The sequence below is a fragment of the Toxorhynchites rutilus genome, chromosome 2 (assembly GCF_029784135.1).
Source record: "Toxorhynchites rutilus septentrionalis strain SRP chromosome 2, ASM2978413v1, whole genome shotgun sequence".
In the NCBI taxonomy this organism is placed as follows: domain Eukaryota; kingdom Metazoa; phylum Arthropoda; class Insecta; order Diptera; family Culicidae; genus Toxorhynchites; species Toxorhynchites rutilus.
This window is the reverse complement of record NC_073745.1, coordinates 245768390-245783952: the sequence shown is the minus strand read 5'-3', so window position 1 is coordinate 245783952 and position 15563 is coordinate 245768390. Positions and strand designations below refer to the sequence as shown.

The 15563-nt window shown below is 37.5% G+C and overlaps 1 protein-coding gene across 1 annotated transcript; it reads right to left on the bottom strand.

Moving 5' to 3' along the window:
- Positions 1-1786: 1786 nt before the first annotated feature.
- Positions 1787-2929, bottom strand: LOC129768909 (ficolin-1-like). Its single transcript, XM_055770852.1, has 2 exons — positions 2160-2929; positions 1787-2103 (listed from the first exon to the last, which is right to left on the bottom strand). The coding sequence occupies exons 1-2, from the start codon at positions 2894-2896 to the stop codon at positions 1977-1979; spliced, it is 864 nt and encodes a 287-aa protein (XP_055626827.1). The 5' UTR covers positions 2897-2929; the 3' UTR covers positions 1787-1976.
- Positions 2930-15563: the final 12634 nt, after the last annotated feature.

Below are 15563 nucleotides of genomic sequence, written 5' to 3'. Positions count from 1 at the left end.
TGTGCGGTCCTAATCTAATCTACCAGCGTGAGAATTTCTGTTTCTCTTCCTCCACTACGCCACCGCGTAGAGTCCCAAACAAACATATGCCCTAAATTGCGTGCGTCATAAATTTACGCCGCTTATCGCTTAAACGCATGCGTTTAGCGTCCTATTTGGTCTTCGGTCCTTCGCTCTCAAGCGATAAGGCGCGAGACCATGCGGTTAGCAATTAGGTTTTGACTCCCACATGGGAATCTAAATAAACGCTGTGGTTTACACGCCTTTTCCTTTTTCGGCCCTTCGCACATTTCATGCGATAAGGCACAAACCTAACTTTGCTAATTGCCGTCATTAAATATTTATTTTTGTCTGGCTCCCGGTCTGGGCCGCACTTGATCAAACTAGCACCCCTTGGGTGGCCCGGTGCTCTCGCTTGGGTCTTATCTAAACTCATAAGGCTCGGATGTAAAAACATCTGGCACGGTAATCTTGTTGGAAGCTAAAGACGGAAGAGAAACAGTCCCTTTTCGCTGGTATTGATTTTTATTTGCGCCTGTTGCGCTTATCTCATACAGACCCAGGCTGAGTCAAAACAGATGCTCGCCTGAATCTGTTTACAAATAAATTTGTTCTTCTCTATAATTGCCAAATGCGCTACAATATCAAAATTTACATTGCGCCTGGAAGCGCTCCTATCTTTTTATTATTTTCAATTTTACTGGGTCCGTAACAGGCGGTCTAACGCAAAAAGTAAACGATTGGTGAGACATCTGGATTTTGTTTTTGAACTAAGAAAATGATGATAACGTAACCTAAAACTCAAAAACAAATCACGTATATTTTACTTCCGGACTTACCAAGGTAGTTCTCACATGCAGGAACCATGCATTTTGACGTGGGACTACGTCTAACCGGAGTATATGGGGGGTAAAATGAAAACCCAAACACAGAACATGCAGGAAAAAATGAAAGATTACGAATGCATATAACTCGAACATTTCTTACTGGATCGGAAAGATGTTTGCATCAATTGATAGGGAATATTTATATGCTTCTATCACAATTAATAAAATGTTGTTTCTCATCAGGTAAACAATTGAATAACTGTAAAATGTTAAGCGTTATCTAAACGCCCTAACAGTCTAGTTTTGATTGATCTGATTTACGGATTCCCCAGCACAGCCATCAAAACCAAGCAGCCTTGGGGAAATCGGCATTGCAAACACATGAAAGTATGGGGACTTTTGTTCTCACCGAAATGTGTTCCCTAACACAGACTTCAAAACCATATAATACCATAAATTGAGTATCAACTTTTTCAAAAAGATTCAAAAATAGATTAACATTTAAAGTTAAGTGTTAAGTTAAGTGTTTCGAGAAAGGAACAATATTAAATTATCTTACTTTCTTTCTATGTTATTTTATGATTTATTCGCCAAAACTAACCAACGACTAACTAACAAAACGACAACTATTAGTGATGAAAAAGATGTAAGCAGACTATGTTCACCTTGAACTTTTTTATTATTTTTCAAACTTGCACTGGTACAACAAAACATGCAATCTGATCACTCAAAATACGATTCAGATGTGTTTTCGGCATAGATGTCATTTACCAAGTACTTCTAAAAATGACCCAAGTAAAAATATGTTGAGAGGTTGAAATAGTCCTTGTATCAATAGTGTCAAGACATTGTACTATATTTAAAGGCAAATTAAATACTTTATTTTTGTCAGATTTTTATTATTATTTTATTTTATTGTCGAATATTGTTTATTACAGATATTAATAAAAATCAATAAATAACCACACACAAAAATAATTCTCGTTATTATTTAAACAGCACACATAATAACATACACAATATGAGATATTTTTTCAAAAACCCATTGGTTTTTCATTTTTCGTGAAAAATAGATTGTAAAGCTCTAATATAGATCAAATGACAAGATATATAAAATGGATGGGAGGATTATTCAAGTTAAAGATTAACTCATAATTTCCTTCTAATCATCATTTTCGAAGATTTCAACGCATAATGGTGTCCCCGAAATGTATACCAAACCATTCCTGTTGCATATTCCGTTGTATTGCCTTTCGAATATTTCCCGTTTAGATTACTGAAAATATATCTATTGACTTTTTGTTATCGTGTTGAAAATACAAATGAATATACCTTGAATGACAATTGGAGTACCACCATGCTCCATGGAAATTGATTGCACAATTATTTTCCCATGTATCGTTATCTCTGTCATACGTGGTGAATTTGTTCGTCCGAATTCCGCTTATAGAATCTCCGGCCGTTCCAGTGAAACCATCAGCCAGTGTTGCTTTGTACGCCTCCTGTTCACCGGCAATTTCAAATCTGTTCAGCTTCCCATAGGTTGAGTTACCTTCAAAATCTTCCAGTAGAATCACAAGTTCATGCGGTGCCGAGTAAGTCAACTGATGGATAAGATCAAGGCCGAGCCAAAATTCACTTTGTTGATTACCAAACCCGTTTTTGTATTCGTTCCAATCTCGATAGAAATTAACGGAACCATCTAATCTCCGCTGAATCACTGTCCAACCACCGTTATCATACTCTTGATCACAATACAGCTCGGCCGTTTTTTGTGGACCAATGCGGATGTTGAACACGCCGGACTTCTTCACTGGCACTTTATCGCACCCATCGTAAACCTGCTTAGCACTATTATCTTTGTTCACAAGTTTCAGTATACTTTCCAATCTATTGGTAATTGAATCGATCCTGGTATGAATTATCCGATCTTGGGTTGTCATCCGGTTTTCCAAAATCTCCAACTTTCTCGCTAACAACTCGTATCCAAATCCATCTTCCGGTTTTGCATTCACAAAAATGCTCAAATTGAGAATTGAAAATATCAATGCCAAATGCTGGGTTTTCATGACGTAAACCACACGATGTACTCTTCTTTACGGCTGATGTCCTACTAAATAAGTGAAGAACTGAATGAACCAAGGGATCCAAGAAAAAATCCCCTCGGCGAAAAGGGGGTTTTGTGATACGAGATGTGCGAAAAGGCATTTTGATAACACAAAATCATCTTTGTTTGGAGAGAATCGGAGAGAGATCAGAGATTTTCTGTAATACGCTCTCTTTTTCATATTGTTCCTTGATCCTATTCCTGACACATATACGATTGATTCAATACTCTTACTCAAAATTGAATTGTTCTTAATAATTTACAGAATCTTCTTGATCAGGCAGTGATCGACACAGCTTACACGGAGGAATCGGCACGTAAATTAAGTTATGGCCGTTTTGGTTATCAGAATATTATTTTAGACTTTGTGAGTTTCTTGTGCTTTTGACGATTAAACATTTATAAGATTTGAAAGTTTTCATGCGTACCAACAAGGATTCTATTCTATATTACGTATAGAAAACATTTGATTCATTAGCGTACAAAATTTACGAAATCATTATGACTACAGTCATCTACAGTTTCATTACAGTTTCATTGATTGTGGTGAACGCTTATCTTGTCTATTTGTTTTAGAGAGACTTTAAATTTTGCAGTTCATTCGCCTCTAGGATAACGCTTAATTATACTTATGATACTTATTTATTGTATGATCTTGCGTTTTGGTTTAATAATTGATGCGATGTTGTTCAGAAGCCTCAGGTCAAGGTAAGTATTCAACAAAGATTCAAAAAATAATCCTCCCAATATGTTTCACTATAAAATCAATATTATAGCAGATAGTTCATGGAGCTTTCTTATATCAATTTAATGTGCTTTGCAAGGATGCCAGATAATTTAATTCTGTGACACTCAAAAAACGTTTGCGGTATGTTTTTTTTACATTTCTCGCGTAACTTTTGAAAACGTCCTAAGTAACAAATGTAAACAAATCGAGTTAATGGATGCACACTATTAGTTATCAATCATTTAATGCATTGAGAAAACAATCGCTCAAGTATCTATCCTTTTCACCTTTTTATCGCCGATACAAAAAATGACCAATGTACAGATTCGAATTTTAAACACTCGACTGTTACTTCGGACACCACTTTCCTCTGACGCTCGATACATCCGAAGTAAGAAAGCAACCAATACAACACGAAATCGCACTTCGGTCATTTTGAGTTTTTGTTATTTTCGGGTGTTGATATCGTTTTTAGTTCAATTCAACGAGTTATAACAATAATGATCTGCTTTTAGCACGAATTGCAAGTATTTGGATCGTTGTTTAGTAGTTATTTTCAAATACTCATCATGCAACGTTATTTGTCCAATGTACAAAGCGGGCAGTCCAAAAGTCCAATGTAACATTTTTCGCTCGAAGGCTTGAATTTCAAACTTAAAACACATGACAACAGTTACGATTGGTTTTTCAGAGTTATTATTGAATGCTAGTGGTAAAAGTAGTGATAAAGATTGATTCCTTTTGAAACAATTTGAGCTTGAGCTTGGGTAGACTGTACAATTCGTAGTTGCTCTCCGTGATTGACCTGAACCAACCAAATTGCACAAAAAACACACAGAATGACGCTTGGGACTAGCAAATCATTCTCGTTGTGCAATTTTCGGTGATTCGAGCTTTAAATGGTCAATAACGACGCCGGCCACGTCCTTACAGTCACCAGGGGAAGGGAAGGAATGTTAGTATGATATTCGCCGACCGAAGGCCAGAAGGGTCGCCTCTATAGCGTGGTTCCCTAGCGTTTATCATGGAAGGGATAGTTGTTAGTGGGAATGGTTAAGAAAAATCAGGATTCACTGCGGTAAGTGATGTGATTATGAAAATGTGATCTATTGACTATTCCGTGAAATACAAACCCTAAAACCCTAAAAAGGTATCATGAGAAGGAAAACCTGTAAAATTGATACATTTTATGTAAGATATTATATTAACCCTTTTTGGTCGGAGTATGATTCCTTGATATGGTGGCTGAGAGCAGACAAACGACAAAGGGTTAATACATTCTAGTATTTATCGTATGTAGATATACTCGATGAAGAATTAAAGAATAGAAGATTTTGAAAGCCTGTTGGAATACTAAACATACTAAACATATCAAATTATATACTGAACAGGAGAGAACGGAGGCCGACGCCCGAATTGCAAAGACATGATAGACCATGTTAGACTATATACCTTAAATATTTTGAACTGTTCAGCAACATTTCCCCACTACACTATCGTTGCGGGAAGTCAAATGTAGAAGCAACTACCGTCAAAGATTCCTTTTGAAACAATTTGCGGAACAATATTCCGATCTTCAACTCCGTTTTTCTCGAGTTAATGTTACATAGGACCTTTTCAAAAGTTACGCGAGATTTCGTTTTTTACGTGTCGTGTCTGGCAATCCTGAATGTCAATCGAGACTTTTTTCTCTGGCCTATTTAGCTAGTCTATGTTCTTCTTTTATTCTCTCAATCAACGGTTTATCGCGACAACTTTCGTAGCCGTTTGCATATGTTTTATTCCACAGCTGCACAATGTAATAATACCGTATTTTGACGATTACATATCACATACAATATAATTCGTATAGTAATTGTAATTATCGCGCCTTCCCGAAATTTGTTAGGAAGTGGTAGGTTCTAGGCCATTTGTTTTGGCCATGGCTTTCACAGTACCTGACCACTGGTGTATCTGCACGACCTTAAAAATGAATAGTTTAATGATGAATTCAATGAACATAGTATCATGCTGAAATGTGTTTTTTTTGTGAATCTCATTTTAAGTTCTTTATTGCATTATCCGCGGTGACCTTTTCACTCAATTCCGCGGATAATAAGTTGTAATATAGTTGTAAAATAAGACACTAGAAGTTCATTTAAAAATCCTGAATCTCATATTAACGAATTACAAAGCGCTCAATTCGTTGAATGTTGTTAGTGATTCGTTGGTTGTGGCTGCAGCTCAAAGTTGAGCGCGAGGAATAGTTCCTCGCGTTTTGCGAAGGGTTTCTGGTCAAGCCACAAAATGTGGCTGCCAACGAGCGCTGGATGACCCTAAAATAAACAAAAGGGATAAAAAAACGAGCGCTGGTTGCCCAAATGGAAAAGGAGAAGGAAGGCCTTTTATTGGACGCTTTCTGGTAGGTCAGATCACGTAGAGCACATAATGAGTATGCACCTACTGATGTGATCCGGTGGTAGGAATATGGAAGATAGGCAGATAGGAAGGGGATGGTAGGATTTTAGGAATATACGGATTTTATACTTTACTGGCAGCTCCTGCCCTTCTTCTACTGTTGTCCTGGTCGTTGGCGGTGATTCCTTAGGCTCATCGTGGCCTGTACTTCTTAGATGTGATATTCAAAATAGAATTACTCGGATGAGTGAGTGTATCGCCACGACGCTCCTGCATTCGTGGCCCAGTTGAATTGTTTTATTCAGACTTTTTTTTTAAATTAAATTCTTTTTATTTCCTAATTTTGTTTAGATTATAAAGTAATACTACATTTCAAGTAATTAATCTAGGGTTCCACATCTTTGAGCTGCAATATCAATGTAATATTCACCCCAATGACAACAAATTCTACTTGTCACATACCAGAGGAGTTAAAAATCTCTCTAATCTGTACTTTTTCTTCAAAAAATCTGTACCATCGAAAATACTCGTTGTAGAAAAAATGTATTTTATTAGTGGCATTCGTGGCCCAGTTAAGAGTGTTTTATTCTGACTTTTTCTTTAAATTAAATTCTTTTTATTTCCTAATTTTGTTTAGATTATAATATAATACTACATTTCATGTAATCTACAAGTTCAAGTTCTGCATCTTTAAGCTGCAATGTCAAATTCTGTAATGATTTTTATCATACACATTAATCTATTGTTTCATATGCCTACTGTGAAAGTTTTATTCAGTCACTATTATTTCCTTTTATACACGATTTTCCCTATATTGCCTCTTGGGCAAGGCCTTATCTTCCGCCAGTAGGGCGTAATTAGAGAATCGGAAAATCATTATCATTTTATATCTAACTCAGACGAAGGGAAGATTATTTACACACACGCAGGCGCGATATCCCTTTCCTCTACGTTTTATTGCTTCTGTTTTATAATATTATACCCTAAGCGAGCTCTTCGAGTTTTTCGCAACCTTCGTAAATAGTTTTTATCGCCTCAGCGAGGTCTCTCAGGGATATCTCCCGTCCTTCGTTATTTGCACAAAGATACTCTCTCTGTGGTGCCTAATATTTATTGCACTCATCGCATATTGCGCGATGAATCGTTCTGTGCTATGCTTGTTGTTTTGTTTATCTTTGCTTCCCATCGAATTATCGAATTATTATTATTCCAATATTTATGATAGAGCGCGGTCTAACCACCCGCTCTATCGCTATGCAATGAATCACGCTCTAAAACCGAGCTCCATCCGGCAATATTAATCGTCTCTAAAACAGAATAGAATATAAATTTTATCTTTATGCCCTAACAAATACCATTCATATTTCATCATCAAATTTCGGACGCTTAAGGGGGGACCCCTGTCTGGAAGGTCGAAAAATGATGAATCTTCGTGATTTTTTTTCGGATGTTAGGAATAAAGTGAAGTGTTCGGGTATTTTGGTTATTGTTGAAGGTATATTTGAAGATGTTTTTTCCATTTTTTGAGTGCACGAATAATGATTATTACGCTGTTTAGAGCTGGATGCGTAGATGTTGTCTGAAAAAGATACCTTACTGGTGGTATCGGTTCTGAAGAAACGGGGGGTCGTAGAACGAATTCCAATGAATATTTTGAATCCTTAGGACAATACCTAAAGTGTTACATAGAGGTTTTTTAAAATTCGAAAAATTTCCAAAATGGCGGCCATTTTTGTTAAAAATACGTCATTTTTCATAAAAAATCGCTGTTTAAAAATTCATAAAAAATCGAAAAAATGAAATATCAAAAAACGGCTATGTAACACTTTAGATAATTCATTTCTACATTTTTAGATGCCAATTTCAGCCAAATCGGTCGAGTAGATCCTGAGATATCGATACCACCAGTTGAAAAAACATGGTTTCGAGAAAAACGCGTTTAAAGTTTTTTTCAAGTTTTCGGTCAGCAATGCGTTGCAATAAATGAAGTAGATTATATTGAAATGAGTTTCTTTTTTTCTTTAAGTAGCTGAATACCTGTCCGTTACAAATTTATGAAAAAAAAACAAAATGGCGGATGCAAAATGGCGAATGAAAAATGGCGGATCAGAAACGGAAAACATATGTTTGAGGAATATTAATGTATTTGTAACACAAAATAATACACTTTTAGAAATGATCAACTTTTAGTTAGCTATTCCGGCTCCATACACTTCGCCTTCGGCCTCCAGGAAGCTGTCCGCAGCACTTTTTCTGGCCGCAGCAATCATTTGTCGAGCAATCTTACTGCTCTCGTATTTCTTCACTTCTGCCTTGGAAATTCTTTTTTTGTTCAGTTGCAAATATAACGCATGGCAGCTCGGTCCAATCAGCATTCCCATTAATTTCATCATTTTCAAAACAGAAATATAGCCATCGTTAAACAAACTAACTGCTGTATAACTAGCGAAGTCAACAGTGTGTTTGCCACTATGCTTGGATTTTGGAGCGATTGACCAAATAACTGAATTGAGGCTTTCATTATTGTTCTGCGTAAACCCCCCTTCGCATCGTTGCAATAAATTGTCTGCCGAAAGGTCCTCATAGACTGGTCGAATTGCGTCCTGCACATCTTTCGGCAAAGGTTCGTGGTGATCATAATCCTTCAATGTGTTCAATTCGTTTGCTTTCAGATATGAGCACCAGGCACTATCACATAAGTCATGTTGTGGATGCCTGTTGTTCGAAACTTTGTGAAGAAATGTCGCCCAAATCGCCTTCTTCATCTCCTCTTTACTGTCAGAATTGCGTCGAATTGCTAGACCGTAGTAAACTGTCAATTCATTGATTAGTTTATCGGTCAGCTTTCCTCTTCCTCCCAGGCCTTTGTTGTTCTTTTTAACACTTCGCAGTCGAGTTCCCATTCGCTTCTGTACATGTCCTATGCATTCCTTCTTTACAATGTTGACGCCTTTATACGGATTGCTGTCGACAATTCCCTTGTAAGTCTTGCTGTCACCATCACCAACGTAATTAGTATATCGAACGGAGTACTTTTCCTCGGAGCGCAGAAACATCTCCCGAATCGCGTCAACTTCCATTCTTCCAGCTGATCCCTCGTGGTTGTTGCTGCAGTGGTTCGCGTGATCTTCTAACCACGAATCGTATTCCGGGCTTCCCATCAATTTCTTCCAGGTCTCGCATTCTTTACAGTACGATGATTTTACATTTATATCAACCACGTTTCCACTGTTATACCCAATCAAGGACGACACTCCAAATAGTGAAGAATACCCACGTTTCTTCCAAGTGCCGTCTCCAGAAACCGTGATGTCTCTGCTTCCTCCACTCATTTTTGTTTCATCAGCGACTGCATTTTCCATAGAACTTTCACCGATAACTTCTGCTGCTTTGAAAATGTAGGAACTGATATTGTCGTACGTGCTCTCCGCGACTTGCTTTGGGAGATCCATTAGTCCACAAAACTTTTCCAGCGCAGCATAGCCAAGTCCCAGTAACTTAAATACGAAGGTGATTCGGCGGTTGATTTCATATGCTTTTCCACGGATTAAAGGACTCGAAAAAACATATGTTGGTTTACAAGACGGACAGTTGATCACCAGTTTAAATCCAAGTCCGCGGCAACTTTCCTCGGAAAATGTTACATTTCCATCACATTTTTTACATTTCGTAACTTTCGAAACGACAGAAAAAACTGTCAAAAAATTGATTATGCGATACCCGAAAGAATCATTCACAGCAATGTCAGACAACTTTGGTGCTTTTAGCTTCTTCGCCGATCGACTTGTATTCTCGATTCTTCCTCCATATCTGTTTATTGGATAATATTTTCGCTTTAAGGATACACGGTGTGGTCTCGCAATTCTTGAGCCTTTCGTATCGCGATACACACTTTTCGGACTCATGTTTAGGCAAAATTTGTAAAACTGTCTATTTTTATACCTGTCAAACACAAGCGAGTGAACAACTGAACAACAACAAACAGCATAACCAACACCAATTTAGAAAGCTCCCTACACAAATACAAATACAATTCCAACAAAATAAATATATGTATGTACAGAAAAAACTAAAATTACCATCTTTCACTAATCGGCAAAACAGCTGATACTTCACCCTTCTACATCCTCCATTATTTATAACTGTGTATGTGTGTTTCTGTATGTGTATGTGTATGTGTATAAGTCTGCATGTGTATGTGTATGTGTGTATTTGTATGTGTGTGTATGTTTGTGTATGTGTGCGTATGTATGTATGTGTTCGAGAGAGGATGAGAGCAACCAAAAAGCTAGCAAAACGGCTACTGCTACTTTTCTTGAGGTCACCTCATACTTTTGGCTGTAATTTTCCAACGAAATCAAATATCGAAAAATCCTTTTAGGACAACATTTCTGAGGGCATAAGCTTCCCAAAAATGCAAAAAAAGAAAATTCGATTTTTTCGATTTTCCAGACCGGGGTCCCCCCTTAAGGCATATGATGCAGAAAACAGATCTAAACTTTATGCACAGGTATTATTTGGTTGATTTTTTTTTTTTTTATCCAAAATATATATTTTTATTAAGGCTCATATGGCGTCAACCTGACGGAGCCGGGAGTTCAATATTTCGACAATGTTTGCCTTATAACTATGTTAGTAATATGTAACCGATTACTCGCGGTTGGCTCGAGGTTAGTATTACAAGTGTTTTCGTAATTGTGATGTTGCTGTCTCCAATGCTCTGTACCTGTGCCCGACACGGGATACTTCCTTTTGGGATGCAGCTGACCATTAATCAGCAACGCCCCCTAGTCTGTACCCCATATCTAGCGTGGTGCGTCTTCTCGACTCGAGGAATCCAGGATAGAATGGTCACTAGCCGGCGCAAACATCAGCTCGTGTAGAGTTGTCATGAGCGATACAACCTTTGGCTCTTGTTGAATGATCAGTGGACTGCACAACCTTTGGCCCGTGTATCTGTAAATATTTGGTTGATATTTTTAATAAATTAGTTCAATATGCTTTGAGCATTCTACTTTGGTACCTATTTGATTGAAAACATAAAAAAATCATCGAATGAAATGCTTTTCGAATGATGCGAATAAGAATCGAACTTCGGACACTATTTATTTAAAAAAATCAAATTTCGGACAGATAGAATTCAAATTTCGGACACTTTATTTTGTAATTTTTTGGACGAAAATTACATTACAGACATGGCCACTATGTTTAATCGAATGATTTGATCTCAAAATAGCGTTCATCGTATCGTTGCTGAGGCGATTTCAAAGTTTATTTTTGTTCTGATTATAATCAGAAAAAAATTGCCGGTTTTGTTTCCGGAAATTGCCGGAAATTAATGTTTCCTTTTTAAGTGTAAGAAATTTCACAAACGGAAAAAATCTATACCAATCTGTACTTTTCGACGAAAATCTGTACCATTCCAGATAAATCTATACGTGTGGAAACACTGCTTCCGTTGAATAGCTTCAATGCGATTCGTCTCGTTTTGATAGTATGAACACCACACTCAGGCCGAGTATTCCAGAATAGGCCGCACCAATGAGCAATACAAGGCTTTCAAGCAATATAGGGGAAAGCCGGGAAAGACGGACACCCCTGTATAATTGATGAATTACATTTTTATTTCGAATTTTAATGATGTACAAACTTGCATTACAGTGTATTACCTTTGACACTTCCTGAGTGCACCTAGCTGGCATTCAGCTAAAATTGTGAATAAAAACAAAAAAGTAATCTACAAAGAGCTGCTCGATATAAATTTTCGTCTGTAAAAAATAAGGTTCTCATTGTTATCGGAGTATTTTTCGTTACGTGAATATTTGACTATCACTTCTCTTCCAGTTTATCGAATCAGCGGTGAAGTTTTATCATTTTTACTCCACAAACATTGACGAAAATAAAATACTAATCAAATCGGGTAAGACGGACACTCCGCCGACAATAGATAAACATTTTGTTTTGAAAACAATTTGATTATTTCCTCCTTCATATTTGAAGACCTCCAAAACATGTCGAGCTTGAGCTTGGGTAGACTGTACAATTCGTAGTTGCTCTCCGTGATTGACCTGAACCAACCAAATTGCTTGAAGACCTTCAAAACATGTCGAGTACATAAACTTGAATTTTCAATTAGTGCCCATCTTTCCCACCCCAGGTTTCCATCTTTCCCGCTAAGTGTCCGTCTTTCCCGACTCAATCTTATTTTTTTCAAAGATGCCGGAGACATTAATTTTTTCAGTTTTCTGCCTCAAAGACAAATTTTATTATAAAAAGAGATCTAGACTATCAATTTGTGGTGAAATAGCTATATATTTTTGTGAGATTCCTGAAAAGAATCAACTTTTACTTAATATGTCCGTCTTTACCACCCTTCCCACATCACATTTTTGATTGTTTTGGCGAAACGAAATATGAAACCGAGATAATAGGAAGCTTTTGATACCACGTACGCGACATGATCCTTGAACGTGAGTTTAGAATCGATGAGTATTCCCAGATCCTTGACAGTTGTTTCCCGTTTCAATCTAGTGCCCGAAAGCGCATAATTATGATGAATCAATGTACGTTTTCTGCCGAATGATATTATTGAGCATTTCGAAACATTGAGTAACATACGGTTCAGTTACCACCACTGTAGGAAACTAGCATCGCCTGGTTTCCATATCACTCAATACAGTTTTAGGTCATTAGCGTAAGACAACTTAAGACATTTTAGAACACTGTTGACGTCGTTCATATATAGCAGAAACATAAATGGCTCTAGATGGGTACCTTGAGGAACTCCGGATGTCACAGGAAAGGGAGATGAAACATAGTCTCCAATTTTTACAGACATGCTTCGACCAGTCAAACAAAATGATAGCCAGACAATCAGATTGTTATGAACACCTAATCTGTTTGGGGTAATCCCTTTTAATTTTTAACATGGCCTACTTTTTTTAAAATAGTCTCCTTTTAGGCTTATACACTTCATCAAACGCTGCTCTAGTTTGATAATCCCTTACGAATAATAGGATTTGTCCAAGTTAGAAAAATATCCATTCATTTCTGCTATAACCTCCTCGTTTGAATGCGATTTTCCCGGCCATCCATTCATTCTTAAATCTGGAGAATAGAGAGGATGTGAAACGAGTTGGAACCCTGTTTTCACTAATTTTGCTGGTGCGTGAGCTGGTGCGTTTTCGTGATGGAAAAACAGAAGGGTGATGTCCAAGACACTTCCGCATTGATAACGTAGGGCTGTGAAAATAGTGCTGGCGAGAGCGAACATAATAATATACTCTGTAGCACAAGTATTCTGTAGTCCTGATAAGGCCCAATGACATCGAAATATTTCGCAGCTGGCATGTATCTGCAATGACGATTTCCTCAGGCTTCTCGGTTCTACGTCCGTTTCAGAGGAAATCATTTGATCAGTACAAACGCAAGCAAGTCCAAAAGTACCCTACAGTCAGGATTGCCATCTTCCAGTTTAAACTGGATTCATACAGTTTTTGTTTTCACGATCCATCCAGATGAACCCAAAAAACATCCAGTTTTTTAGATGTTATCCAGTATTTAGCACAACATTTGGACGTGAAAAAGTTATCCCCGCGATGGGTGCCGCGTTTGCTGACCGTCGACAAAAAACAACGATGCGTTGTTGATGCGTAATCGAGTGGACTTCTTTCGACGTTTTGTGACAATGGATGAAACTTGGATCCATTACCACACTCCTGAGTCCAAAAGGCCGTCTGCCACGAAAACCGACCAAAATACCAACACATTTTTTGGGATGCGCATAGCATAACCTTCACCGATTACCTGCAGAAGGGAAAAACAATTACCGGAAAGTATTATGCAGCGCTTTTGGACAAACTGAACGACAAAATAAAGAAAAAACGACCCCATATGGTGAAGAAAAAAGTTCTGTACCATCACGACAACGCACCGTCGCTTGAAAGTGATGGCCAAGTTAGACCAATTACGATCTCACATGGTTGCTCACCCACCCTGTTCTCCAGACTTGGCCCCCAGCGACTACAATATGTTCCCAAAATTTAAGCGGTAGCTCCAGTGAAAGAAATTCACACCAAATAAGGAAGTCATCGCAGAAACTGAGGCATAATTCGAAAACTTAGACGTTTCGTTCTACAGAAAGGGAATCGAAATGTTGGAATTCGCTATCCCAAGTGTATTGCCCTCGAAGGAAACTATGTTGAGGAATAAATACAGCTTTGCCCGAAATACGATTGTTTTCATTACAATCCCCGGGATATTTCATCCCATGTAGTATTATAGGGGAAGTGGGGGCATAGTGGTCACCCTAAGGAATATGCCCATTTTCAGCGTCCACATACCGCTTCAATTCCCGTTTCTCGAAGAATATTATAGTTCAACTCATTGTTGTTCAAGATAGCAAACGACTTTTATTATAAAAATTCAAAATAGTGCACTTTTCATCATTAGAAAAAAAAGGTGAAAAATCGAACATTATTTTTGCTTGGAGGTAAAGTGGTCACCTAGTGGGGGCAGAGTGGTCACCCGCACATATTAAGCTAAATAGGATAGATTTATGCGATTTTTTCGTCCAAATTTGTTCAAATCATATTTGATATAGTAGGTACATATATGAAATAAGTTTGGCCTATTCACCTAGAGTCTCAATTCATTTTCTCCTGCATTCAAAAACATAGTATGAAACAAACAACATTCCGCATAATGACGCTTGGTTTAATTGGAGATGCATATTTATTCAGGGTTAAAGCCACAAAAGGATCCTCTTCAAGAGCAGAATGTGATACGGTATATCAGCTTTAGTAAACAGAACATTGTAAGTCGATATTCACCTATGACCACTTTGCCCTCAAACATCAAAAGAATTTCTATACTAATTAATCACTGGGATTAAACGAAATATCTGTTCACCTCTCCTAAAATATGTGAACAGTCGTCCAAACTGATGATTTGTCCAATATATCAGATTGAATAAATTAAATTTCCCGAGAAATTCCTTAGATACCATGCGCACAGAACTACGGCCGAATGGCTATCGAGAGAGAAATTTCTGTTTTTATTTATATTTTGACATGCGTCAGCTCTACTGAAGTACAGAGTGACTCAAAAGTCATTAAATTCTTCAAACATTAGGTGACTATCAATACGGCATATATAGTCAATAGTTATACTACCAAACAAGCAGGTGACCACTTTGCCTCCCATGACCAATTTGCCCCCACTACCCCTATGTGTGGTTCGGTTTTACCCATTTTTCCAAAATAAATTATAACCTTATTCAAAGCTTACAAACTTCAAACACTTGGTGGAAATTTTGACTACAGTGAAAAATAAAATATTGTGTATACGACTCTCGTATTTTATTCTTAGGTTTCTTTACTTGATAACGATTTTCAAATGTTTCCTCCACTACTTTGTGAGCTCTGGTCTCAACGACCCGATGGTTGTGTTTATCCTTGATATACACTGTGTTTCATAACTATAGAATCACTCATTTATTCTGGGT

Excerpts from the sequence above, each read along its gene's own strand:
- LOC129768909 (XM_055770852.1), bottom strand. The coding sequence starts at position 2,896 with ATGAAAACCCAGCATTTGGCATTGATATTTTCAATTCTCAATTTGAGC. Across the intron at positions 2,104-2,159 it reads TACTCCAATTGTCATTCAAG|TAATCTAAACGGGAAATATT; the intron begins GTATATTCATTT and ends ATATATTTTCAG.